At 42.1% G+C, this 27,611-nt stretch overlaps 2 protein-coding genes across 5 annotated transcripts in view; one reads left to right on the forward strand and one right to left on the reverse strand.

Annotated features, from left to right (window-relative positions):
• The window catches only part of LRRC8B (leucine rich repeat containing 8 VRAC subunit B), a 57,837-nt gene extending 43,394 nt beyond the window's left edge, over nucleotides 1-14,443 (reverse strand). Inside the window, exons 1-2 of the mRNA XM_067538508.1 lie at nucleotides 14,309-14,443; nucleotides 12,301-12,348 (exon numbers count right to left, since the gene is read on the reverse strand). The gene's annotated coding sequence lies outside the window, so the exon portion shown is untranslated. The remainder of the gene's footprint in view (nucleotides 1-12,300; nucleotides 12,349-14,308) is intronic.
• The window catches only part of KYAT3 (kynurenine aminotransferase 3), a 32,079-nt gene continuing 18,703 nt past the window's right edge, over nucleotides 14,236-27,611 (forward strand). The window contains exons 1-4 of one of the 4 annotated variants that reach the window (XM_067538514.1): nucleotides 14,236-14,434; nucleotides 19,524-19,624; nucleotides 25,121-25,179; nucleotides 26,474-26,618. In XM_067538514.1, coding sequence (XP_067394615.1) covers nucleotides 19,526-19,624; nucleotides 25,121-25,179; nucleotides 26,474-26,618 — 303 coding nt within the window. In that variant the 5' untranslated portion in view covers nucleotides 14,236-14,434; nucleotides 19,524-19,525. Of the gene's footprint in view, nucleotides 14,435-18,731; nucleotides 18,750-19,523; nucleotides 19,625-25,120; nucleotides 25,180-26,473; nucleotides 26,619-27,611 lie in introns of those variants that run through there. The other 3 variants (XM_067538515.1, XM_067538516.1, XM_067538513.1) reach the window with 3 other exon arrangements.

Consider the following 27,611-nt stretch of genomic DNA (forward strand, 5'->3'; position numbering starts at 1 on the left):
GGAGTGGAGGACAAGCTAGGGGGCTGATTTCTCCTTCTAAACCCCCTATTCCTATAGGGTTGAAAAGGCCTGGGCGGAGGCCTTGGCTGCTGCTGCCCCCGGGGCTGTGAATGACGTCTGGAAAACTGGGGTGTGTACAGGCCCGGGGAATGACGTGTGACCCTGGAGTCCTTCAGACCGTGCAACCTCGCATTGGTCTGGTCGGAGAATAGGGCCGACCCATCAAAGGGGAGGTCCTGAATAGACTGTTGCACCTCCTGGGACAGGCCTGAGGATTGCAGCCATGAGCATGTTCTCATACAGATGGCGGAGGCTATGGCCCTGCCTGCTGAGTCAGCAGCATCACATGACATCTGGAGCACTGCCCTAGCTACTGTGGTTCCTTCCTCCACGATGGTGCTAAAGTCTGCAGCCTAGTCCTGGGGCAGGGCCTCAGCGAACCACCTGAGGGAATCCCACAGGTTGAAATTATATCTACCCAGGAGGGCCTGATGGTTGGCAATCCTGAACTGCAGGCTTGCCGTGGAATAAACCTTTCTTCCAAACAAGTCCAGCTTCTTACTGTCTTTGTTCTTGGGAGTGGACCCTGGCTGACCTTGCCTGTCTCGCTGGTTAGCTGCATCTACCACTAGAGTTCCCGGGGCGGGGTGAGTGAACAAATACTCAAACCCTTCACTGGGACATAATATTTTTTCTTGTCCACCTTCGATGTAGGGTTGACTGAGGAAGGGGTTTGTCACAGGACCTTTACAATCTTAAGGACCCTTTCATGGACTGGGAAGGCCACTCTCGCTAGGGTAGCTACCACCAGCACATTAACGAGGCTATCTTCGGCCTCTTCTAACTCCTTCACCTCCAGCCCCAAGTTGGAGGCCACTCTCTTGAACAGCTCCTGGTGCGCTCTGAAATCCTCCAGTGGCGCCGAGTGGTTCTGGGAGAAAGCCTCATCTGGTGAAGAGGAACAGGACTGCTGAGGCGCGTCCTGTGGGTGCGCCCCTTCCTGGCAAAGAGTGCACCCGTTGACGGTCCCTCCATGGGGTCCGACTCCTCGTCCGAGGAGTGGTGTCTATGGGCCTTCTCCTGTGCCGGAGGCATGGACTGCACCCCCGATGACATAATGGATTGGGGCCTCGGTCCCATCTGGATACCCCATGGGGCCCAGTAAGGCCATTGTTGCGGCTATTGACACTGGGCCACAGGGCTGACTGCGCCATAAGCTGTGACACTTTGTGGGGGCGTCAACTCTCCTGATGACTGTCCCCCCTGGGAGACTCCAAGTCACTGGACCTGCAGTGCCGTGTATGTCCTCGGTCCAAGGCTCCCTTCCGTGCCGGGGACCACCCTCTCAATGCCTCTGACCTGGAGGACGATGGACTGCCTCTGTCGTCGTAGACGGTGCCAATGAACGAAGGTGCGCTCCGAAGACCTAGAGATACCAGAGCGTCATCTCGGTACCGATGATTTCTGCTGCTGCTTGCCTTGTGGTCCTGTAGACACCTTCGGTGACTGAGGTCGGCTCTGCTCCGAACTCCTCAGTGCTGAGCCGGATTCCGGCAACCAGGTTCTGTGTCATGGACTGCGCGGTGCCAGGTCCTCTGATGGCAACCGGGTTCTGTGCCGCCTCGGTGCAGTTGAACTCCTCGGTGCCGGGGATCTGGAGCGGGAGCTGTCCAAGTGCTGCCTGGCAGACCTCGACTGGTGCCGCCTCCTGGCATGCGCTGCCTCCGGTGCCAGGGAGCGACGTTGGCACCAAGAGGGAGATTCCACATCCTGTACTGGAGCAGGTCAGCTCGATGCCGATCGACCTGGAGCGACTGCTGGGGGAGCGGCTCTGCTCTACCCTCGGAGACGGTCCGCCGGGAGATCTTCCTCCCCATACTGGGGATCTCCACAGCTATTCGGGGGACCCAATGCGGGTTTCTCCTGTAACACTGGCCCCTTTTCCCTCGGTGGGCAGGGGGGGCGGAGGTGGTGTAGGCAAGGCCAACAAGGCTCTTGCCACCTGAAAAACCTCCGATGTCGACGGCGTTGGGAGGGGCACTCTCCCACTCCCAGGAATCGGGGGAGGCTCCCTGACCGGAGATGCAGGCACCGGAGAAGACTCGATGGGCCGGGTCCAGTGCATCTCCGTACTCGACCCTGCCCATACCGATGGCACAGGGGAGTGTCCGCGCTCCGCTTCTTTCTCCTCGGTGCCAGCGATGTTGCGTGGTGCCGAGTCGAGGCCGGTGCCGGCGGTGCGCTCTGTACCAAGGTCAAGCTTGGTGCCGAGGTGGAGTGGGCCAGCTCGGACGCCGGGCGGAGCGCTGCCTCCATCAACAGGGCTTTCAACCGGATTTCTTGGTGCTTTTGAGTCCTCGGTTTAAAAGCCCTGCAGATCTTACATTTCTCTTTTCTGTGTGTTTCCCCCGAGTACTTAAGGCAGCGGTCATGGGGGTCGCTGAGTGGGAAGGCCTTCCCGCAGGAGGCACATGGCTTGAATCCCGGTGACCGGGACATAGCCTGGCCATGCAAAGTCCCCACCTTGCCTTATCTCTAACTACTCTTAACAACACTTACCAACTACTTAACTAACTAAAACCAACTGAGAATAACAAACCAGTCCAAACAAGGGAAATAGTACTTGCTGAGAGCAAGGCTAGTTCCAGCAACCATCACGGGCGGAAAGAAGGAACTGAGGGGGCATAGGGCCGGCAGCGCCTCATATACCATGGCATGTGCGCGGGGCTCCAGGGGACGCTGGAACCGGCCCTACAGGATCTGCTAAGGGGAAAAAAGTTCCAGGTAAGCGTGCATGCAGGCATGCACACACTTGTAGTGGAATGGACATGAGCAAGTACTCGAAGAAGAAGGGGAATTTTCCTTCTCTTAATAACTTTCAACACAAAACAAATATTTGTTCACTATGGCAGAGGCTGCACACTTAATACAGCATTACTAATGATTGACATCTGCCTGCTAGAGCTCTACTAACAAGATTAAAATATTTACAATGCTTGTAGGTTCCAGAGTCACTCAGATCCTGATGTTTACATCTACTTTGACTCCATTCGACAGTCTGATCATTACAACTATGAACTTACAAAATTGCAGTTTAAATCCTAACACCCTATCTGCAGATATTTGGAACAATTTTCTAGTGTACAAGACAGAACATATGCTTTAATGCATTCTGATTCAGATCCAGGCTTTTCATTTGGGCCCTTCTCTTTTTTTCACTTACCCTCCCCTTTCTTGCTTTTTGCATTTAATTCTACTTGGACATGGAAAATAGTCATTACCCTCAATTTTGTTTGGTTAGTTTCAGTTCCTGGTTCTTAAATACCTGCATAAGACTGTAAAGTTTAAGCTGCAAACACTGCAGCTGAGTTGTTTATATCCAAATTAAAAACTGTATTTTTAAATCATAATTTCCTTAAAACCTTTAGATTTTGTAAAACCCTTTAAAATAAATAAAATATCTGGGCTCAAGCTAGATGGATACTCTTTTAGCAGATAGTCAAAACTGTAATCTAAATTTCAGAAAAAAAGTTTAACTGTGTAGCAAAAAGCAGCAAATACCATCTTATGTAATATACTGTATTTACAAAAGGTTACAAACCCATATCCAGCTAGAGGTTAGGAAGTGCAGTATCCAATATAAGACTGTAGGATACTTAGCAATAAAACATCTTGACTCATCTATCTCCTATAATATAACTTATAATGTAAATATAATGTTCTAGATGCTTTGTTTTTAATTTTTCATATTCTGTGGTTGTATTTATTTTTTTAATTAGGAAGAGGACTATAGAAATTTTTTTAAGAAACTGCCCCTTGAAATAGCCTACGTCACTCAGTGAATGTCATTTATTGACAAAGGTAACATTAATAAAACTCCTTAAACAGTACTAAGCATCAACATGTCAGTGTTTTCAAAGTGATGTACCGTTCAGCAATGCATATCCTTTATCCTTTACAAAAAGTGCTAAAGAACTACCACTATGGCCTCCCAGCTCATCAGCTCCTAGGCTTCATTTCAATAAGTTATGTCAAATATATACTATATATATATATATATATATGCCTGTCTAAATGGAGATGGAAGCTCAAAGCCATTCTGGTAAGAAATGACCTAATCAGAGTGCTTTTATTTGATCATAGTTGCCTTGTTCGCTTTTATTAGATGGGTATGCTTTGGTCTTTCAGTGGTTTGCAATTTCTTTTTTTCATAAAAGCACAGTCAGTGATTTACAAGCCATGCTCTTGTGGAGTCTTTTCCTATCTGAATTGGATCTTAATCTATCAGCATGATAGATGCTAGATAACAGTTTTAGTTACTTATTTTAGCAGTCATTTCTTTCCCTTATTATTCATGCCTGTAGATAGATCATTGAGGGAATTTGTCTTACAAACAAGGCCATGCACTGAAAAGCATCTCATTTTCATCCATCTAGTTCATTGGATGTTTTTAGACCATTGATATTGTATCAATCTTAGGGAGAGCTGACACTACTAGTTTCAGAATATTTGCAGATCTCCATTTTACAAATATTCTTATAATTAAAAAAGAACCAAACTTATGGGTTTATAATCACTAGCATAGTGGATGCACTTCCAATTGGATATAGCATATTATAAGCAGTCAGACTGATGGGGGTAATATAGCAACCGTTATAGATAAATTAAAGCACAAGAGTATGTGAATACTGTATTATACATTGTATGAAATATAGAACTAATGATCAGTTTTTCTTTTCCTTTGTTTTCTTATTTTCATTTAGTGTTTGGGGATCCTACTGTAATAATAGGGTCCTCCCTGCCTTGTAGGTTCAAACCATAAAGAAGGGGCTATCAAATGAAGAGAGTTGTAGAGAATTCCTTTAGTCTTCAGCCTGGCTTCACTCTGGGCCTCTATTTACCCTCACATTAGTCCCAGTCTTTCTTATTTTCATATATCTGATTTGTCAGATAAGACACCCATACAGCCCCAGTTAACTCCTAATATTCTCGACATCCCCTCTGCTATTTGTAGTCCTACCAGACTTTGCTATGTGATGGCATGAAAAATCACTAAAAGTAAATTCGACTTTGTGATATAGTAACTCATCACCAAAAAGTGTTCCATAGATGCAAAGGGCCTGTCTTTGAACTGCTAGAATGACAAGGTGAAAAGATTTATTAAAGCATCTAACCCCATGCTAGAATTTGTCAGAAAATAGTGCACTGGCCCTGCCAATTGCAATGATTTATGGTTTTGCTCAGTAAGGGGAAAAAAATCCATCTTGTTCCATGAACTTCTATAGCATGTAAAATCTGTGAATAACTTGATAAAGAAGTCAGAGATTTTAAAAAATGATAGGATGAGATGGTAAAAACAGCATGAACATTAAGTAAAAGAAAGCTTAGATTGACAAAATTTAAAAAATGCAGAGTCAAGTCATCCACTCTGTGCTTTACTCAGCAAGTATTTCAGGCAAGTGGGTGATTTATATATATTATATAAAAATATATGATGTCATTAGGAATTGAGCACTCAGAACCTGGTAGGATTAGATGCCAAGAGTGTAGTAAAGCAAAGCTAATCCAGACACTTGGATCAAACTAACTGGCTGGGACATCTTTTTGAACATTGTACCAAAAACGACAGCTAGAAATCTGCTATTTCCTAATTAAATGTTATTCTGCACTCCATCAGGCAAAAGGATCATATGTTTTGAATGAGAAAATCACATGTGTAATATAAACAAGAGACAAATACATGTAAGCGTGTGTGTGGTGTAAAGCTTTTAGTGGCAGCATGTATTTTGCTTAGTCACAAAAGAAAAGCCACAAGTGAGTCATCCCAAATGAATGCCACATATATGCTGATCCTGCAAAGACTGACGCACGTGCTTAACTACATGTACTGTGAGTAGTCCTACTGAAGCGTAAAGCTAAGCACGTGTATAAATCTTTGTGGGGTTGGGGCCACAGTCTTTCTTCCACACTATTTTGTGTTGTGTTTAATGCCACCCACTAATTTCTAAGAGCAAACTCTTTTAGGAATGGGACAGTTCTCCATTTTCGTTGATGCTATTTTCAGATATCTGTCCCTCTGCTTGAAAACCAGGCCCTTAGTATCATGAGTCTAAGATACATTTTAAACCTCCACACATCATCTAAAATAGCTTTTCTGTGCACATTCTGTCATGATTTATAGTCCAATATCATAGTCTACCAGAGCTAGACACAAAAGGTTATACCATTGGAAAGGGGGGATTCCTAACTTTGCAGAGGTATATAGTACCTGTTTCTAGCCCTAAAGGCTTGCAAACTATTGACCCTTAAACATGTTAATGGTCCTGGATTGAATACAGCTTCTCCGCAGAAATTGATAATTAGGAGGAAATTCTACAGTTGGGTTAAATAAAAACATTCTTAAGCTTGGTGCTTATAAAAAGAAAAGTGCTGTTTGAAAGCTACATAGGTTCAGATCCTGAATAAAGTTAAGTACATGCATATGTGTAAGTGTAACTTTAAGTTAAGTTTCTACAGGCATCCTCACCACCCCTCCTTTTCTAAGCGTCCAATTTATAGGCCTTCCCCACAGAATCTATGATAGAGGAGGGGGAAACGGAGCTGAAGCTAAATACTGGTTCTCAAGGAAACTGGTAGTGCCTCTACAATCTGTCACAACTATATATAGTATAAATAAAATTTTCTAGATCAATGTACCACTGTCAGGCAGATTAAAAAGCCTTCTCATTCAGACTAATACTGCCACACTCAGCCAAACAATAAATTATTTCTAAATATATAATTCAGTTCATTATAGTCCATTTGGAATGCAAATCATTTGTTTACATGGTATATGTTTATTTATGTGGTTTTTCAAATCCCTTTATCCTTAAAGTTTGATATATATGCACTGTATAATTTATGGCCTATGATGCTACTTGAGGAAGCACTAGATATATCCCCAGAGGAAGCTGCCCTACATTCTGTGCTTTGCATCTCTACGTTCATTGGACCAAGATGCAGGCACTGTAAGCTCCTATCTGCCCTCAATGACTGTAGATAACACCAAAAAACAAGATATGGCAGCCAGCTGTTCTTTCCATTATAGTTAATGGTTGATCTGAACTGCATCCAAGTTCTGCAAAGTAATTTTTTTCAGTCTAATCAAACTGGCTTGCAATAATCTGTTACAAACTGTGGAGACTTGACTACAACCCCTCTTTTACAAATAAGATTTAGCTATATTATATTCAAAGAAAATCAGATTTAAAGACTTTATTTCTTATTTCTCATGAAGACAACTGAGAGACAGAGGAATAAATTTCCTGCCATAAATTATTTATTATAAATTCAAATCCAAGCTTCATTAAAAAGAAACAAGGCATGATGTGTACAGTGTGTTAGCCAGGAATATACGGGATACAATTACTGTATATTGACGAAATGTGTAAGGAACTCCTGAATTCAAAATCAATCAGATATTTTGTGCTCTTTAAAATTATGCTACGTTACTCTTTGTGTGGATGTTGGGTATATTAGTTATCTTTCTAAATATAAACAATTTCTTCTCTTTACTAAACATGACAAAAAAATACACCTTTAGGTGTATGGCTAGATATTTGCATTTGTGTATTTGTTATAGGTGGATCTTTGGGTTTTGATTTGTTTTTTAATTTTACTTATACTTTGGAAAATATTGGTTATAAAAGTTTATTTAATCCATCAGATCACCTCACCTCAGTCCCCAGAAAAATCATGAAACAGGTCCCTCAAGGAATCCATTTTGAGGCACTTGGAAGAGAGGAAAGTATGACCTGTTCGTGCCTAGTGTAGCCCCTGAAAATGCCAAGATCAGGGTAGGCTGTAAAAGGAGAGCAGATTCTCCCAACACTGGTGGGTGACACTGAAGTCAGACTTCCCAGCTAGCCACAAACAGTGCTTCTGATTCCCCACATTGGTTATCAAGAAGCCAAAATAAAATATACACAGCCCCCTTTACTGCATTTCAATCTCTGACTCCCAACCAGCTACTAGGTCCAGTAAAGAGATCAGTTATTTAAAACTCTATGCTCTTTACCAAAAAGGTTTCTCCTGACCCCAAAGGGTCAGCCACACTACCAGATCAATATAAGTTTAGATCTTACCCAAAATACCACACTGCCAGCCAATCCTTTAGTAAATAAAACTAAAGGTTTATTATAAAAAGAAAGAAACAAACTATAAGAGAAATGTTAAAGGATTAAATCAATCAGATACATACAATTAATTTGAAAGTCCATATATATCAGGTTTCTAGTATAATTTTGGAGTTTGCAGCCTTGTATAATCCCTCTGGATGGGTCTCAGTCCTTTGTTTCACAGCTTCAGTTCAGTTGTAGATGAGTTGATCCAGAGGTAGGCTGGAGACTAAAGACAGACTAAAGACAAAATGGATGTCATACAGCTGCCTTCTATGTCCTTTGGCTTTTGCCATGCTGCTTGTGGAATTTTACAGGAATAAAATGGAGTCCAGAGTCACATGAGTAAGTCCTGGTGATTCATCAGGTATATCCCTGGCTTCTCCCCCTGGGCCTCTTGTGCCTGTGAATTTCTTAATGGGCTATTAAGCAGGTTATTGCTACAGCCATCCTGTCTGGGGTGTCACCCAGACACAGCACAATTTGAAATACAGATATATCAAACTTATCCATAACTTCCATTACACATATGAACATAAACATTATCATCTTACTTAGCACATTATAGCCTAACAGTACCTAACATGGCATATCTAACATGAATTATGATTTTGACACACTGATGTTAAATAATATAATAAATGCCCCCCCACCCCCCACTCCAGCCAGCGTGACATCCCCAACGTGAGATTGGTGTAGAAGGGAGTAATCAGAGCTCCTGAATACACCTCAAGGCCCCCCCCAATCCAGCCAGCATGACAGAAGGTGATCAGGAACAGTCAACATGGATTCACCAATGGCAAGTCATGTCAGACCAACCTGATTGCCTTCTATGATGAGATATCTGTGGATATGAAGAAAGCGGTGGACATGATATACCTTGACTTTAGCAAAGCTTTTGATATGGTCTCCCACAGTATTCTTATCAGCAAATTAAAGAAGCATGGGTTGGATGAATGGACTATAAGATGGATAGAAAGCTGGTTAGATCATCGGGTTCAAAGGGTACTGGCAGCCAGTAATAAGCAGAGTGCCCTAGGGGTTGGTGCTGGGGCCGGTTCACTCCACCCCTTTGGATGCCTTCCAAAGTGATAGCTGGAGTTATACAGTTATAAGAGCCTCCTTCAGATCACCCGTCACTGTTCTCTCTCTTTCCAACAAGTTTTTTATGTGATGTTTGTATGTTTTTATTAAATTTATTTTATTAAATACCAATTTTCTGAAAGATAATCCACCTTTATTTGTCTCCTACACACGGCAGTTGCTGCTGTAATAAATACACAGTGGTAATTGGAACATCTGCAGACTACAAATCCGATCAGGAAGCAATCATCCAAATTTTCATGCAAGACAGCAAGTAAACAAAGCATGGCAGACTGCTTTATAGAAAAACACATTCCTGTTGCTCATTGTCAACTCATTGCTCATTGTCCACCATTTCACGCACATTTTCAAGAGTCACAGTCCTGTGTAGCAGGATGCATTTAATGCCCTGCAAACTTACATTAATGCAACCCTCATGGTAGATTTCCTGACTCCAAACTGATTTGTGACTGACCAGTAGCAGTCTGGAGCTGCCAGCTTCCACACAGCAATCATTATGTGCTCCTCCACCAAGGGCAGCTCTCATTTTGGTTTCCTGGTGCCGCAGTTCAGGAGCAAGCTGCGCACACTGTTCCAAGAAGGTGCATTTGAGCATCCAAAAGTTGTATCATCCCAGACCTGCATAATGATGCAATCCCACAACTCAGTGCTTGTTTCCCAAGCCCTATAGCAATGGTCCACCACGTGCAGCTGCTCTGTGAATGCCAGAAGTAATCTGGCATTGTTTGTTTTTACAGCACACACCTCGGATTCCTTCTCAGATTGGGAGCTCATGATATACAGCATGACCAGCCGCGATGTGGTCACTGTTATGAACACAACAGTAGAGAGCAGTGCAGCATCCATCTTTTCAAGCAGAGATGGTGGAAGCACAGTAAACAGGAACCACTGAAAATGGCACGAAATGCAGTTGGAAGTCCATTGAATGATGGGACAGAAAAAATTGCATCACAGGATATTGAGCCCGCCCCCATGATGCACCATGATCCATTCTGCCTTCCCACAACTCCTAGCTGCAGAAAGTGGCGATTAACACAGTTACCTGCAGTGCACTGCTCTCACTGTTGATGTTAGAGAACCAACTGTGGATGCGCACTTTTGGCAGAAAGAGCGTTGTGTGAACATGCACAAGTGACGTACTTATAGCGGTTTTTGATCGTCGGCATAATTTGCTTCGACAAAACTCTGTAGTGTAGACAAGGCCTGAGACATAAAGTGGGTCTTTGCAGCACAGAGCACAAAAGATTATAATATGTAATGAATTAAATGGTTTGTCAAATTTGGGGAGAGCTTATAAAATCTTAGATAGTACAGAAAGCAACTTGAATTTTCAGTGTGGTCAGTTAACTAGTGTAGATTAACGACTTGCCAATCACTAGAGCAGACTTAACCAATTAACCATGGTCCTCCTTCAGTAGCTGGATCTGCTGTGCGTGCCCTACACGTTACTACAACTGAGACGTAAACCAAGACTCTTGTGACAGGCAGGAAACAGTGGTATCAGGTTAGCCAAAAGGGAGCTACTCTCTAGCTAAGGCAGTATGACAGGTTTTCGTGCTCTTTGCTGTTCATGCACATACTGTTATGCAATGGATCCAATTCACCCATCTGAATACAACCTCCAGTATCACAAAAAGGTTGTTTGGTGTCACTTAATTAGCTTTTAAACTAGATCCTCTGGTTTGGCTGAGTTGTGGTTGGTGCAGAATCGGAAGACGTGGGGCAAAAATGGCTGCAAGATACTTTTATGTTCCCCTGAAGCAGTGACCAGATCAGTCCCTGGCATAATTTATGCAAATCAGGGACTGACCTAGTGGCAAAATGGCTGTTTCAACAGTGGGGATCAGCCAGACTCAGCAATATCATACCCATGTCCATTTCACCCACCCATGCTTGGGGATGGGGAGGTTGTGCAGGAGCTGGCATGGAAATATGTACCCAACATTGCCTGGATTTTTCAGGTGTATATCTTCTTTGTGCCAGCAAACCCGTGCAAAGTTGCTGCATCAAGGAGATGAATCTGGCTCAAAGCCTTCTAAAATTAAGATCTTTCTGTCTGTTAAGCTTTTACCTCCCACAATAATGTTTATCATCTGCTGCCCTCTGGTGGGCATTTTGAGAGTTTACTTTGAATAGTGGGTTCCACAGAAGCTCTGCTTTGGAAACATCAGAATAATGACTGTATAGTTGCTAACTGTTAATGACAAATAGCTACATAAAACGTTTATCTCCTTGCAAATCCTTTTTTACTCCCTGTTCTTAGCTCCATGCATACTGCCTCTAGCTGTCTGACTACTTCTAGCTATTAGAGAGACAAGGTGGGTAAGGCAATATCTGTTATTGGACCAATTTCTGTTAGTGAGAGAGAAGTTGGCCCAATAAAAGATATTACCTCACCCATTTTGTCTCTCTAATATCCTGGGACTGACATGGCTGCACCTACACTGCATACTTCTAGCTATATCTAGGCAGATTTTTTCTGGTTAGTTTCTGACATACTGATTCTCCTCAGCCAACTTCCTCTCTCTTGCTGTATTCATATTAGCGGATAGATACACACCATATATGTACTGGCAATGTCCATGTGATGCATTTATCATACATCTTTATGAAATCATCTGCACTTCATCTATCTCTTCCATCACTACTACAGACATGCTAGGCCTCTTAGTAGCTTCACATATCTCCCCTTAAAAAAAAAAAAAAAAAAAAACTCACCAGGGAAAGGGTTCTTTCTGTCCCTCTTATATGTAATTCCCCATCCAAACAAAACTTGTCTATGGTGCTAGATGTTGTAAAATAAGAATTGTATTTAAAGTCTCATATCTTGCAACATCTATATGCCATTGTTACGGGAAGATTCATGCTGCTTTTTATTGCCCTGGAAGGTTCTATGAAATTGGACCTTAAAATCATACCATTATTGTGCATAGAAAAGCTACTTTAACTCATACCTAGAGGTTTCTAAAATGTGTTAGTGTGGAGAATAAGGGAAATATCTGTATTTTTTTAAATAAACATAATGTATACCTCAACTTACCTGGCTGATATTATCCTGCCTGACTGCATAGAGTTAAATCAAAGGAGGCTGTTAAGGGGAAACAAAACAATGACAAAGATAAGGTGCAGTCTGAGAGAATGCTAATGGTCTTTGAGAAAACAATGGGGAAACTACTGACTGGCGAATACCACCGACTTGACTCCAGCAAGGCTGGCAAGGTCTATTCTTCCAGGACTCAAACCGAGGATCAAAGGGGATACTAATGCCAAAAAGATCCTGGGCTAGAAGGAAAGGAAGGGCGGAGTGAGCAGCAGTAACTGAAACACTGACAGAGCGTGCATGCTGCAGCAGGTCAGCCTGCTTTTCCCAGACAGAAATGGGGGTAACTGGGCTGAAGGGAACTTACAGAAGCCTGCAAGGAAAGATTAATGTGCAGGTAAGATGTGTATATGCCATTTTGTTGTTTTATCCTTTTGATCAGTGCACTATGTACCTTTGGGTGAAGAAATACATGCTTTGTTTTGAAGAAGCTGCTTTTTGAGTCATTTTAATCAGCTGCTGTCACAGGCTTCTGGAGTAAAAGAGCTTACATGTGCCAAATCCAGCTGGGCGTGTTATCCTTAACATGATTGGGAAACAGTGGGGGCTGCCATACTGAGATCCAGTCCCAGGGTACGTCTACACTGCAGTATGTACCCAAGTATATGTATTTACGGTCCTGGCAGGAGTGTACTTGGGTGACTAGCCCCTGTTGCTGCAGCTACAGTGCTATTTTTAGCAAGTTAGCTGGGGGAGGCCTACATGGTCTGCAACTGTACCTGCAGTGCAGACATACCACCAGAGCAGTTGAACTATGTGGTCCCACCCTAGAGAAAGAGAGGAAGCCTGTCAGCCAAGGGGTCCACTCAAGAAGGATAAAATGGAGTCTAAAGCATAACTTGCCCTATGACTGTGACAATTAGTTATAAACTTTCCCACTTTCACAATCTTGTACAGTTGGATTTATGATATTAAGGCATCTTGGTTTTACAGATGGAGAGAAAAAAGTAAAACAATAGCATTTTGTAAAACAATGACATTTTCATAAAAATAGCTTTTCTGTAAATATATCACATAACCAAACTTCCTGATGGTGTGGTGTGACAAAAAAGCTTTATTGTCACTTTTTTTTTTTTTGAGATTACATGCGTAACTAATTTGCGTCTTTGCCCCTTGTAAATTTTGTAAACAGCTGCTATCTATCCAAGTGCTGTATGGTACTTATCTGAAGTTTCTGCCTTGATCTCCCAAACCTTAGCTTACATTTAAAAGACAAAAGTATGTCTCTACCTGTTATGGTTGTGAGAAGAATCTAAGAAATATGAGCCAAGTTTCTTGATACATTAGGATAAAGAATACTGAGCGAACTCAAATAATGCCAGACTTCTGTTTCACCCTGACCTCTCTCTGCTTTTTCCTTCCCTCTTCCAGCCCCCATGAGTTTCCTCCTCTCTTTTTTGCTAATTTGTGGATGTCTTCATTATTGTCCCTCCCCCGGAACACATTATGTCTGTGTAATATTGTCTGACTTCATTTTGTCTGGTCTTGCAGCTTTGCCTGACTGCGCTATTTGTTTGGCTGTCCTGTGACGTGGCTGGTATTTGGCACCAGGCACAAGCTGTACACTGTTTACCATTTTGTATTTTTTAATAGTTTATGAAAATTAATTTAAAAAATTAATCACACACACACAGGGGACCCTGGGAACCCTGCCCAGGTGGCCACCCGATTGTTCCATGTACGGATACAGGGATTAATCCCCACCTCGGGGAGAGGGGGGAAAGGAGGCGACTGCCGTTGTAGGGCAATGGGTGAGGTCTCTGCTGTTTGGGGTGGGGGGCGTCACATGCCCTTGTTGCTCTAACAGGGCAAGGGAACCCCATGGCGTGGGGGAGGGGAACCCCGGCCTCCCCCTGCGGCGGGGCGTTTCTCTGCTTGGGGTGGAGCGAGCCGGTAGGGCCAGTGACGGGGCCACACGGAGGGGAGGGAGGCGGAGAGAGACACTTACCTGGAGAGAGTCTGGGGAAGGAGCCTGGAGGCCCCGGGCTTCGCTTCGCTCCCTTTCCCCGCCCCCTCTCGGGTGGGAAGCGCCGGGCCTGGGGCCGGGCTAAGCGGCAGCGCGGACTCGGAGCCGGTGAGTTGCCTGTTTGGACCGGGCCGGGCCGCCGCACACGCTGCGCCTGGGAGAGGCCGCGCGACCCCGGGGGACGGACACAGCGCTGCAGCCCCGGCACCCGCCTGCTCCGGCTGGCCTCGGCCTGCAGCCCGCGCCTGCCTCCCAGCCAGTCAGTCAGCCGTGCCCCGCGCGCGGACTCTGCAGTGCAGAGCAACCGCCAGGGGTAGGCGGGGGCTGCCACCGCAGGGAGAAAGGGATCCAGAGAGCCCCCGGGCTGGGGGGGGATTTTCCACCGTCTCTATTCCCCACCTTCAGAGAACGGAGGGCAGACTCGGGATTTATGGGGAGAGCTAAATACCAAACTCTGGTGAGGCTCAACGTCCGGCTGTCGATCGTATAACCCCCTGCCACAATCCGAAATAAATCAGGGCCCTCCATTCCTGTGCTGCAAATGTTACATGCTTCAGGATGAAAATAATCAGAAGTGATAAGGCAGTTATCAGTGAAAGCGTGAAGATAAATATAATATGAAACATACATAGTAAAGCCAGTGTGGAAATTAAAACTTCAACTCACCTCCCTGCCATACAGTTTAAAAAAAAAAAAAAAAAGTTAAAAAAAATACACCATCTTCTCTTCTCATGCAATATGAAACTAACATGGAAACAGAAATGACAAACCTTGCCCAGAATGACAAGGTAAAAATGGGCTTTTATGCACCTTGAAGATTTGTGTACCCTTCCAGAGAATGGCTGGCCTGCCTGCCTGCACCCCCCTAATCTTAATTGTAGAAATAACTGGACAATGAATAATCTCGTGAGTTGACCTTTCTTGTATTTTATAAACAGTATAAGTAAAACCTTGGAGTGGACTCATTCAGAGACCCTTTCCTTGCCTTAAACCCCCAGACACAGCAGAAACATATGAAGGCCTTGAAGCACTTGAAAACAGGCGAGAAAGTTGTTTTGAGATGTTCCTGTATTTGCAAATCCAACAGAAAATATAAATATACATTATTTTGAAGGCTGAAGTGTTTGCAATGTTTTTGAGTATTATCTTCCTCATCAAGGCACAGAAGAAAATGGGATTACTCACATTATATAAAACTACACGCATGCTTAAGTCTTTGTAAAATCAAAACCCAGGAGAGTTTCTACAAGCTCAGGAACAATGAACTAAAGGGTAATTAAAACTTACAAAATTTGAGAGACAGTGGGAAATTAAAGTGTAGTTTTTGGTCTTTTATTTTAAAAAAGAAACAAAGAACAAAACAAACAAATCCTCCCCCTCACAAAAGTTAATTTTATTTTGATCTGACTTTTTGTCTTTTTCCACTACATAGCCCCATGTCCTGGTTACAGAGCCATACATGAACTACCATGAGGAACCTGTTTGCTCAGCAGGTTGGGTAGCAGTGCAGAAGGTGTTGGGTCTGACACTGGGTGACTTTGCCAGGTGTCAGGTGCTGGAGAGCAGGTTGCAGATAGGTGGTGCAGAGCAGGTAGTAGGAGTGGTTGGGATCTGATCTGGGCCAGCGAGGAAAGGTATTGAATTGGGTGCCAGGCATTGGGATACAGATGCGGAGCAGAGAACTGGGGAACTGCATGAGACCAAGACCAGAGGCAGTTTACTTGAATGACAGGGGAGCAGGAGGACCAGAGGGCAGCACTAGAGATTGCCAATAAGAGAGCAGGCACTAGTTCTTTTATCTTATAAGTAGTTTCATTCAAGGGTTAGAGGCATTGGGGCTTGAATTTCAGAACTGTGGAGCATCCATAGCGCCCTTTGATTATAACCAGAGGTGCTCAGAATCTGTGAAAATCAGGCCCCAAGCATCAGGTCATCTCATGCATTCCTGAACACTTTGGAGCTCCCAGTCACTGCTTCTTGGCCAGACAGGAAGCTGTCACCAGGTAGCTGGCTACCTCATTCAAAAAGACAAAACAAATTTAAGATACAACAATTTAACACCTTGGCCTCTGCCCCCCTCCCTCCCTAAAACATTTTTATTTCTAAGGAACCTCTCAAATTAGCATAGTTAGGGTTGAAAACATCTCTATAATTGTAGTACGCTGCACTAATGGAGTGTAATGTTCTTGAACTGAAAGAAGCTCTGCACCTTCATGTGTAAGGTTTATTCTAGGGCTTTGTAAAATGCTTCATCCCCCCACTCAAAGTAAATTAATCAACAAACTATTTAAAGTGATAGTACCTAAAAACTGAACGCACTTTAAATATAACACTTAAAAATCCTCCTTGATTCTGTAAAATATATCAGTCTATCTTGTACAATACAGACCTAGGGGTGAGTAGGTTTATGTGGAGGCAAACGCATAGCAGGTCATGTTGCCTTTGCTTTGCTTTTGAAAGCAGAGTATGGACCTATACAGAAACTTTACCACCTGCTCTTCCTGCTGGAGAAGACTTTGTTTGGAAGGAGCTTGTTACAAGAGGGAGAAGACAAATATTTCTGATGGGCAAAAAAATGAACGTACTTATACAATCTAAATAATGGTCCCCTTTGAATCTGAACAAATAAACCAGAATGTGGCACCAACAGAGACCCTCTAACAAGTTTAGTTTGGTAGTTATTACATGCTGAGATCTTGGGTTTCTTTGTTGATATTGTTCAACAAAATATTGATAATTTCCCCACACTGTGCACTTCATAAAACTTTCACAATTCAGTGTATTTTAATGGTGATAACAGGCCTCCCAATTTTTATTTTCAGATGTTCTTATTGATAGCCATCTAATATTGGCAAGTCTGCAGTGGCCTGGACTGCTGTTCTGTACTACAGCATATTTATTGCATGCTGCCTCTTGAATTCAGCTTGCTTGTCTGTTATGGTGCTTATCATACTTTCTTTTTTGGTATGCAACATTTGACCCTGTTGTAATAATCACTTTTACATGCATGAGTAACTTCACTTGTGGGAAAACTCACTTGTGTGCATAATAAGGATTTGCAAGATTTCAGTCCTTGTTTCTATTTCTTGTCTCATTTTCTGCTTCCATTTCTATTAACTCTTAGCAACAGTGGTGCAAAGCAGGCAAGACTGCATTTAGCTACACTGTGGAATAAATATTGCTGAAAATGTTTGATGCAGTGCTGCATTAGAATTAGAGGAAGGTTGTCTACGGCCTAACACTTGGAAAACAGTACTATTGTTGTATAATCTTATAACCAGTGCTATCCATGCAGTTTGTACTACTATATTTATAAAATAAATTAAATATACATAGAGGGGCCTTCAAAACCTGGGGTGATGACCATACTATACATGATCATATCACATGGATTAAGTGTTATTCTGAAAAATGTCCATAAAAGTAGATACAGATCATGCTCCATAGATCTGTTCCTTTTCTATATTCAGTCATATCTGTTTACTTTAGTGTCAAAAGTAAGTTTTGTTGTGGTTTATTTCTGTTAGCCCAGCAGTCCACAGATCTGAGGAGGCTACTGGATACTATTTTCATCTGTGGATCCTCAACAGAATTGTTTATTAAGTTCCAATCAATTACACCTTTGCAAACTTTTGAAGGTAGTAGGACTGCCCAGATGTCAGTGAGGGTCTAACTTGGCCTGCAGAACCCTTATTATTGGTGATGCTGCAGGAGATGGAAAGAACTTAGCTTGACTCTCAGGACTAGGACAAAGTTTGTAGTGCTGGCAGGTGGTGGTGGTGGGGAATCAGTATATTTTTAATTGGACACATTTGATATGGAGTCATTGAAACAGTAAATATGAAAGTTCAAGATGCTTTAACAAAAATAATAATTTTTCAGTATGAACCATACTTTAAGGACTAGGTACAGTCCTTCTTTGACAGAGAATCTGTCCTCCTTAATTCTGAACTTCTGTACTCTTCTGGGGTTAAGTCAGACCCTTTCAGTTTTATTTGCATTGTTTCCATTGCATTTGTAGTCCACTAAATCCTTCTAGTTCAGGTAGGTATAGGCAGCCTACCTCATTTTTTAGACAGTATTTCTCAGATTCCCTTTAACATCGCCTCCTGTCCCTCCCCCCTTGGATATACAATCTGCAGTTTTCCTGTTTGTTCTCTAATAATTGATCTTAGCAGTACAAAGTTAATAATTATATTGCTATGATGTTGCAATTCTGAAGTAGGTCACTTAGGTTATATTGTTTTTATTATAAATTCCAATCATTTTGACATTGTCATCCAATACATTTACTTAAATACACATTCTAAAGTGGCTGTCCTGTACTAACAGCTTTTATTCCTTCCTTTTTTGTGGTAATGGATTACTAGGCTCATTTTCTCAGGCCTGTGAATGATCTGTTTCTCTGCACAAAATGTTTTCTGTAAGTGTCTTATTTTCTGCTCTTACAAGTTTGACGTTTGCCAAACCAGTTTAAACTTGAAAGTTACTTTTATATAAGTAACTAAATAAAACATAGGCCTTCATTTTCAAATTGAGTGGTGATTTTTAGGTGTCTCAATTTTGGGATACTGAACTCAAGACACCTTAAAGGGGGCTGATTTTTTTCAAGGATGGAGTCTCAGTCACCTTATAGTGTTTCTCAGATAGGTGCTACTAACTGGGATATAACGGTTTTTTCTTTTTCTTTCTTTTTTTGTTTGTTTTGTTACATGAGCACTTGTTCATAAAAAATCCATCTGAAACCACCAATGTGTGTCAAATACGCTTAATGAAGAGCCATGAGATGTTGGTAATTTTTAGTTGCTACTGATCTGACTGGATTTGAAGTAGTGCATTAGAGACAAGTTTCCATATCCTATTAACAATCCCCTAGCTGTCTAGACTTTAGATTTAGGGTTTTATTTTTTATTTATTTTCATCCATCTTTTGGTGGAGACCATTTATTTTATTCAGTTCTGTCAAAAAAATTAAAACTTCCTTTTGCATGATATTAAAAAAGCTTCACCCCTATATTTATGTATAATAACAAAATAATCTACTAGAGTGGGTGTGGGGAGGGGTGGCAGAAGAAGAAAAATCCCAGGCTCTAAAAATGCTTAACTTTGTGTAGGAAATACACATTTTTGGTCTTGCATCTGTAAGTACTAGATAAAGGTTTACCTTTTTTTTTTTAATCTTATGAATTATTGTGCAGGCATGTTTTTTGCTCAGCAAAGCCTCTGCTGCCTTGGCATTAGGACACAGCTACTGAAGACAGTTTATCCTGTAAGATTCTTCAGATTTTCGACCTCTGCAGTATGTATTCCATCAATTCACAGATTACACTATACTTGTGTCATGCAATATTTATTTTAGAGATGCACTCGTTTTATGATGCTGCTGGTCAGTATATGTTGGATTGGATGTCTACTTGGTTTATAATTCTTTGAAACAATAACAAAAATGAAATTTTTGCCAGGCAGTTTATGATTCATCCATGTTCTCTGGGAAAGTCCACAAAGCATTGTTTTCTGCAGTTATGTTTTCTTCATTTCTTGCTGCCTTAATCCTAGATGTTTAATATGAAAACTGCAATAAATTATTGTTCAGATCAACCAAATGTTAAACCACACTAGCATGATAATATCAGGTGGTTATTGCTCAACGTATCTGCTTCATTCTTTAAAGGTAGTATTAGTGGCCATTGGGGAGGAAGGATGACCCAGTGGTCAGGGCGCTAACCGCGACTCGGGAGAGATGGGTTCTATTCCCTGCTTTGTCACAGATTTCATGTGTGACTCTGGGTAAGTTAGTCTCTCTGGCCCAGATCTATAAAGGGACTTAAATATCCACCTCACAGTTTTAGACCACTGCAATTCACTACTGTTGCTAACTCTGTAGGTGCCTAAACTCACTTGGTCCCTACATTTTCACTGTAGAAGTTCCCTAGGCATCTGTGTTTCTGTTTCTGAGCATGTGCACTGCTGCCTCACTCTAGGTGTCTAGATGCCCATCTCCTGCCTAAGCCCCAGTACATTTCAGAAACCAAGAGATGGGAGGCATTTGCCTGCCAGCCCCAGTCTAATATGCATGCTCAGAGTATGCCTTCTACATCGGGCCCCCTTCAAAATAAAAATCATGGCTAGAAGACTAATGCGGGATGCAGGAGTCCTAGGTTCAGGCCTCCCTTTTGCCTGATGGGGAGAGAGGGTATGAACTAGGATCTCCCACTTCTCAGGAGAGTTCTCTAATCACTAGGCTATGTGATATGGTAACATGGATCTCTCTGTCTTTCCAAAGTGGAACATCTTCAAGAGGAGAGACTGAGAGATCCACATTAGAATATCGTATAGCCAAGTGGTTAGTGTACTCTCCTTAGAGGTAGAAGGCCTCTGTTCAGATCCTCTCTTCCCATCATGTAGAGGGCAGAATTGAACCTAGGTCTCCCACCACAACCATCTCCTCTGGCATTTCTTACAAGAGCTGCTTAGACACCTAAGCTAACTTCAGGAAAGGGTTTCCTAGCTCTAGTTTACAAGCAGAGATAGGTACTTCTCTGCAGCCTGGTCTTAACCACCTAACTCTTTTTGAGAAAGGTCAGACTTAGGACACACATCTTCACTGGCATCTCACATTGGATAGCTTATGTAGCTTCCCATCTAGCATGCTGGCATTTGTTGACTGCATTCTTAAGCGCCTATCTCTCCACATTAATTGTATAGGGAGCCTAGGGACCTACCCCAGGCTTTGCGGATCCTGCTTTTATTCTAGTGATTTTTGTAGGTGCCTAAAACTTAGGCATTGCAATGTTTAGTATTGCAAAGCCTAAGTCCCTTTATGGACCTCCATTTCCTGTCTGTAAAATGGGGATAATAGTATTTCTCACAGGGGTGTTGCAGCTCATCAGATACTATGCCAGTAGGAGCTAACTATACAGGTATCTGAGAGAGAGAGAGAGCTACAGATGATTAAGTTCATTGTATACAATATATTCTAAAGTCTCACTTCAGTTGCTCATGGAATCGTGACACCATTTTATATCTAATTTTGTGAAAGAAGGTGCAGTTTTTCACCATGATGGAGGAGATCCTAGGCACAGTGTAAAGGAATATAGAAGTTGCATTCCTGGATCAGTCCAGTATCCTGTCTCAAACAGTGGCTAGTACTAGATACTTCAGTAATAGGTGCAAGACCCCCATAGTGGACAGTTATGGAATAAACTACCCCTGTGGGAAGTTTCTTAAACTCTAAGCCGAATTGGCTAACGCCCTAGCTCAGGATGTTTTGTATGCATTATGTGTTTTATATCCTATCTAATAATCCTTTAGGTGTTGTCATTGTCCATACAGATGTCTGATCCCTTTTTTGAATTCTACTAGGTTCTTGGCTTCCATAAGAGTTCATGGCCTTGAATTCCACAGGTTAATTATGCGTTGTGTAAAAGTATTTCCTTTTATCAGTATTAAACTTACTGCCTTTCACTTTCATTGGATGTCTCCTTGTACTTGTATTGTAAGAAGAGGTAAATAGGAGCACCTTCTCTGTCACGTCCCCTCTTATTCATTTCCTTTCTAAAACAACCACTGCTAATGAGAACTGGAATGCTTGGAGGCCATACATTTAGAACTTGAAGGGGGAATACTTTGTGTTGCTTAGCATTGATCCTCTAAGGGTGATTAAGATTCTGCTAGCACTTCACCTTAAATAAATCACTTCCATTCCTTAGCTTGAAGGATGGTAGAAGCAATGATGTAATTGAAAGAGTGGACTCTGACATAAAATAGGGAAATCCTCAGCATTCTCACTAGCATCTGGACACTTCCAGGGAAAAGAAAGAACACTGCTTAAGTAAGCCCTGTTCTCTTAATCATATCGCATTTTAACAATTTCAGTTAATTGCTTGGCCTTTTAAAAGTTGAAGTAAGCAGAGCTAGAACTCAAAGCTGAGCTGAAGTCCTTGATAGGTCTTACAGGATCAGCAATTCAATTTTATGACATCAGAATCAAAACTAAGATCAAGGTATACAGAGGGAGAAAGCTTTAATTATTAACAATTGAACATAGACTGTGGTATGAAGGCTGTAACAGGCAAAGGCTTCTTTTAGTTCTCAGTAATATTTCAGCTGGGAGAGGAATACTAAGTACAATTTAAGCTTACTATAATTCAGGCATAACAACCCTGTTATTGATCAGCCTGTTGTGGTTAGCTAATAATTTAAGTGATTTTAAGAGTTAGTCAATACAATGAGCTGCCCACTGGACCACCCAGAATCCTGATGATTAACTACAGAGATTCAGGGCTAGACTTCTCAGTTCTTCATAGTAAAAAAAATGAGTCTAGTATGTGAAAAAGCAACAGGGAAGCGGCTAAAAGTGCTTATTTGAAACATGCATGATAAAATATTTATATTATTGGGTAGGAGGTATTATGGCCAAACACTAATGTCAGTCTGCATGGTGCTCATCAGTGCAAAGTTTGAGTACTCTTTTAGACACCGCATATGCAAATGTAATATAGTAAACCATATCTAACCAAAGCGCCCTCTTAACTGCAAGTTGGATATGTCCCTTGGCAAGAGTCACATGTTCACTTGCCAAGTTCTCCAAAACAGATCTGATGTCTTGTTGGGATAAACGAGACCTGTACTCTGCTGAATTTAATTGAAATTTGTGCCATGCGTCTGAGATTAGAATCTGGCCGTGCAATAACATTATAGTGAAAGAAGTGATTTGACATCATAGGCCCTTATCCTGCAAACAATTGCAACATGTGCTTAACTTAACTACCACAAACAGTCCAATCAAAACCAGTGGGGGCTTCTCACACGAATAATGTTAAGCATGTGTATGTTTACAGGATTGGGGCCTGTGGGTATTAAATTAGGTGGAATAAACGGGCCAAAGGTGTTAACATAACCCAGATACTGTCGAACATTAAGGAGTTTTAAACAAGGTTCGAGGTTTGGCATTGAAAGACCTCAGCCTTCTTAGTACAGTACCATGGCAAACACACCATTAAAAATCTTCCTAAGACTTTATTAAAGATACAGAAAAAGAAAAACAGTTAAAGAATTTGAAATGTAAAATATTGAATAAGGTTTTTGTTGTACAACATCCCTTGTTCCCTCTCCCTTTAGCTGGAGAGAGTTTTTTGACAATTTCTTAGATGGTATTAAAGATTGAAGTAACTTGCGGGGGGAGGGAGAGAAGAAGTTAGTTGAGATAGGATGGAGCTGTTGTTGCTGCTATTGAAGTTTGATCCCTTTTTCTCAGGGGGAGGGGCAGAAAAAGACAAATGCAAAGCGGGGAGAAAAGAATAGCAAAGAAAATGCAACTTCTGTCTCTGGTGTTGACTTTCACTTGCTACCTCATTGCTGGGAAAAAAAAACAGGCATGGCGCACAGCCTTATCACCCATTCTGGGACCCGGCAAACTCATACCAGCATCAGGGTGCATTACTTTTAGCTGGTCACAGGCTCACAGCAGTCCTGCAAAATATGCTAGGCTCTTATTAGACAGAAGGAGAAAGGGGAGAGTGATAGGAAAGAAAAGAAATGAAGTAGGGAAGGAAAAGAGCACACTGGGGGTGAGGGAAATGAAGTCTTACATCCCAGGTGGTGTTCAGGATTTAGCTGAAGCTGCTGGAGGTGGCGATGTCATCTGGCTCCCACTCTCTGGACCAGCCTGGTCAGGAGGATTAAAAAGAAGGTGGTCCAGGGTTCCAGGAGATTGTGGGGGTGGCAGCCATGATGGTGAAGCTCGCTTGACAGACCAAAGTCTCTTTCTTGAAGGACTTCAAAAGGGAGTGATGGCTGGAACAGTCCATCCCCTCAATATTTTGTTCACCAGCTAGGCCTAGTTTCCAACACACCAATTTTGATTTGATCTCACACTTCTATTGGTTTGCAAGTGTGATCTTAACACAGTCATTGAGTTATATCATTGAGTTCCTGTCTGCACTATAAAGGGGGGAGGGGGAAATGGGTTTGTGCTTTTATTCTTTGTTAGATTGTATGAAGAAGGTCAGCAGAGATTTTCCTGATTTCTCTCTCTTTTGGTGTTTGTTGTTGTGTTTGTAAACTTTAAAGATACCAGGAATATCAGGTCTGGTTGTTCCTGGTTTTATAGGGAGGATCCTTGGAGGTCTATTATATGTGAGTTCTCAGCCCTTAATTGTAGGGCGTGTGTGTTTGAATCTATAACAAAAACGTTTTCTCCTAAGTGTTTGAGCTGTCTGCTCAGTGCATTAGTAGAAGGTGCTCAGTTGCTCTGGAGATGAGCATAGTATAAGAACCTGTATAGAATAGAATATTTCATTTCTATGGTATCTCTGATGTCATAATCCTACCTGTGCTGGACTCACCCATAGATTTTTCTGAGGAGAATTGTGTAGATAGAAAATACAGATTTTCAAATTGCAAAGGGAAGAAAGTCACTCAGCATTTCAAATCTCTATATATTAAAAAGAAAGAAAAGGTGGGGGTACTAATCTTTTTTTCCCTTTGTAGCTCATTGGTAAAACTTGTTGCACTAAATTCTCCTGTGACCTCCATCCCTACCTTGCTTTCAGTGGCTTTGTGTAGGGGTTAGTCATAATTAGGGCATTTTGTTTATTTTCATGTTAGGCTGAACTCAAGCTATATTATGAAGGGTTTTATAAAGTTAGTAAGGTTCTGTTACTGAACTTGTTAGGTGATGGTATCTTTGAAAGGGCATGAGAGAGGGTTTCTCATGTAATGTTACGATGTCTAACAATATAATACTTTGTAATTCTTAACAAAGCCCCTTTGTCTATATGTTTTGATCTTACAGACAATGGCCTTCAAGCACAAAAATGCAAAACGAATTGAAGGGCTTGATGTCAATGTGTGGTAAGTAACAAATGAAAATATCTGCAGAATTTTAAAAACCAACTACTGTGATATCTTTTCCAAACGGATTATCCAATACCAGAGACACACACAACTCTTGTTATCCCTGGTGCTGAATCGTATCCACACACACGCCTAAAAGATAGAATCAGTGGGCCAAATGTTGTGGTGGAGGTGTGAATTAAGCCAGTCCACATAATTTAATCAAGGTCATAAAGTGTGCCTAAATTAGAATTATGCAGTGCAGAATGAACCAAAATAAAACAGAAATAATTCACAGGTGTGGTGGCAACACAGGGCTACAGATTTATGGACTATTTTTGTGAACAACCTAGCGTTGCCAATTTACATCTGTTTAATTTAATCTTGATCCTATCACTGTAGAAACTGACTTATTGTATTTTACTATATTTTTATCCAGGGCTTAAACTGGTCTCAAAGTAACATCAGATGTGTCATTGCCAATCAGTGGGATTTCATTAGTTTGTAACGTTACCTGAGGACTTGGACAGATTGTTTAAATACACTTAGTGTCTTCTTGCCAGTGACCATCCAGCCTCAGACCCATTTCAGCAATCTCTGTGTCTGTGACACTGTAATAGTTTTTTTATCTGGTTATCATTTGGGTAGTGAGGGAAGGGCAGGAGGGAAAAGCACACATGAAAGGAGAAAAAATTGCCATTTAAAAATTCTGTAGTTATCTTTTGGCAGGAATAATGGAACAACTAACAAACTGTATGAAACGGTCCATAGACTGGTATGATTAGAAATGTTTCCATAGATTGGTATGACTAGGAATGTTTACAGAGCTCAATGAGATGACTGGCTAATGCTATGATTCTTGCTGGCTTAAATGTCTGCTAAACTTGTCGGGCTAGATTCTCACCAGCAATTGCATCTGCCTGCTCCCCTGTGTTCTGAGTGGAGGGATTCACCCCAGGGTATTGTTTCACTGATGTCTTACTTCGGGGATTACGCTGGGGGTGGGTAGTTTTAGTTTGCAGCCAGAGTCCCCTATGAGTCCTGGCAATAGAGGCCTGTTCAAGAGATATACTCTGGATACACCATCTACCTGGTTGGTTCTACCCATGTTTGGAGTTCCCAATAGTCCCTGTGATCAACCGGCACTGCCCCAACCTCTCCTTTAGTGGGTTTTCCTTTGCTAGAGGCAATTTGCTTTCTGTGAATTTGGCCCATTATGGATTCAGCATATTTACTTTTTCCTTTAATGTTAAGAATGACAAATGAGCAGGATAATTTTCTTCGTAAAACTTTCACACACATTTTTTTCTAGGGTTGAATTTACTAAGGTAGCTGCAGATCCATCGATTGTTAATCTTGGTCAAGGCCTTCCAGATATATCCCCTCCTAGCTATGTTAAAGAAGAGCTAGCCAAGGCAGCAAGAGTTGATAAGCTGAACCAATACACACGTGGCTTTGTGAGTACATTGAACTTTGGGGGAAGCTTGTTACATGGGAAACTTTAAGACTTGTCTTTAAATTAGTTGCATAGCTTTGTTTCCTTTCATGTTGGCTCCTCTTCCTTCTTCCAAGCTTTGCTTTCTGCTGATCAACATCCCAATACAGGTTCACTCAGATCATTATCTTATAGTGCAGCATATGTACCTGGTAGGTTAACCTCAAGAGATTAATGATGATTCCTGTCCACAGCAGGAGGAGGAATGTGACAATAGCTTTAACTGTGAATTGCCTAACTTTGGTCAGTGTAAACAATGAGGATTAGATCTAAAGAGATACAACAGACATACCAAAGAAGCTGAAAGGCAGCAAAATTAAAACTGATAAAAGGATATACTCTTTATTGGCCTTTCAGCTCTTGTCTCCAGGAATCTCCACACCACCATCCTCAGAGAGTCACTAGGGGAAGTAGGCCCACTTTTCCCTATGGGTTCCAGCCCAGGGACCCTGCAGTAAATAGCTAAGGTCTCTCTATTCAGACTTTCTGCTTCCTCCATAGGTTACTTCCTATCACAGCCTGTCCTCAGATACCAAAAGGAGAGTGAATTAGTTACAGGGAACAAAGCAAAGGCCTCACACCAGGCCTACCTGCCCCAGGGGGACTCCGGTATCTAGCAGTCTCTAGTTTTCCACTGGGCCCAGCTGGCCTCTCTTCAAGGGGCTAGCACAAAAAATCCACTCTTTCTCCCGTCAGCCACTACTAAATAGGGCCGTGGCCCTAGAAAGTTGTGAGACCTCCCTGTCAAATGTCAACCTCCTCCGGGCACTGCCAAGATGGCCATTCATCACACCAGGAGGAGGAATCTGGACAGGTGCGGGTGCTCTATGACTGTGGGCCCAATTTCCGATCTCTCATCCAATCGCCTCCAGGCAGAGTTCCTCTGGGCAGTGTATGCAGACTCCTTACATGCCTTTGAGGACCAGTGGGTGCTGTCCATGATTCTCTGCTTGGC

Source organism: Emydura macquarii, unplaced genomic scaffold (assembly GCF_026122565.2).
Source record: "Emydura macquarii macquarii isolate MOO-44397 ecotype Brisbane River unplaced genomic scaffold, CSIRO-AGI_Emac_v2 contig_480, whole genome shotgun sequence".
In the NCBI taxonomy this organism is placed as follows: domain Eukaryota; kingdom Metazoa; phylum Chordata; order Testudines; family Chelidae; genus Emydura; species Emydura macquarii.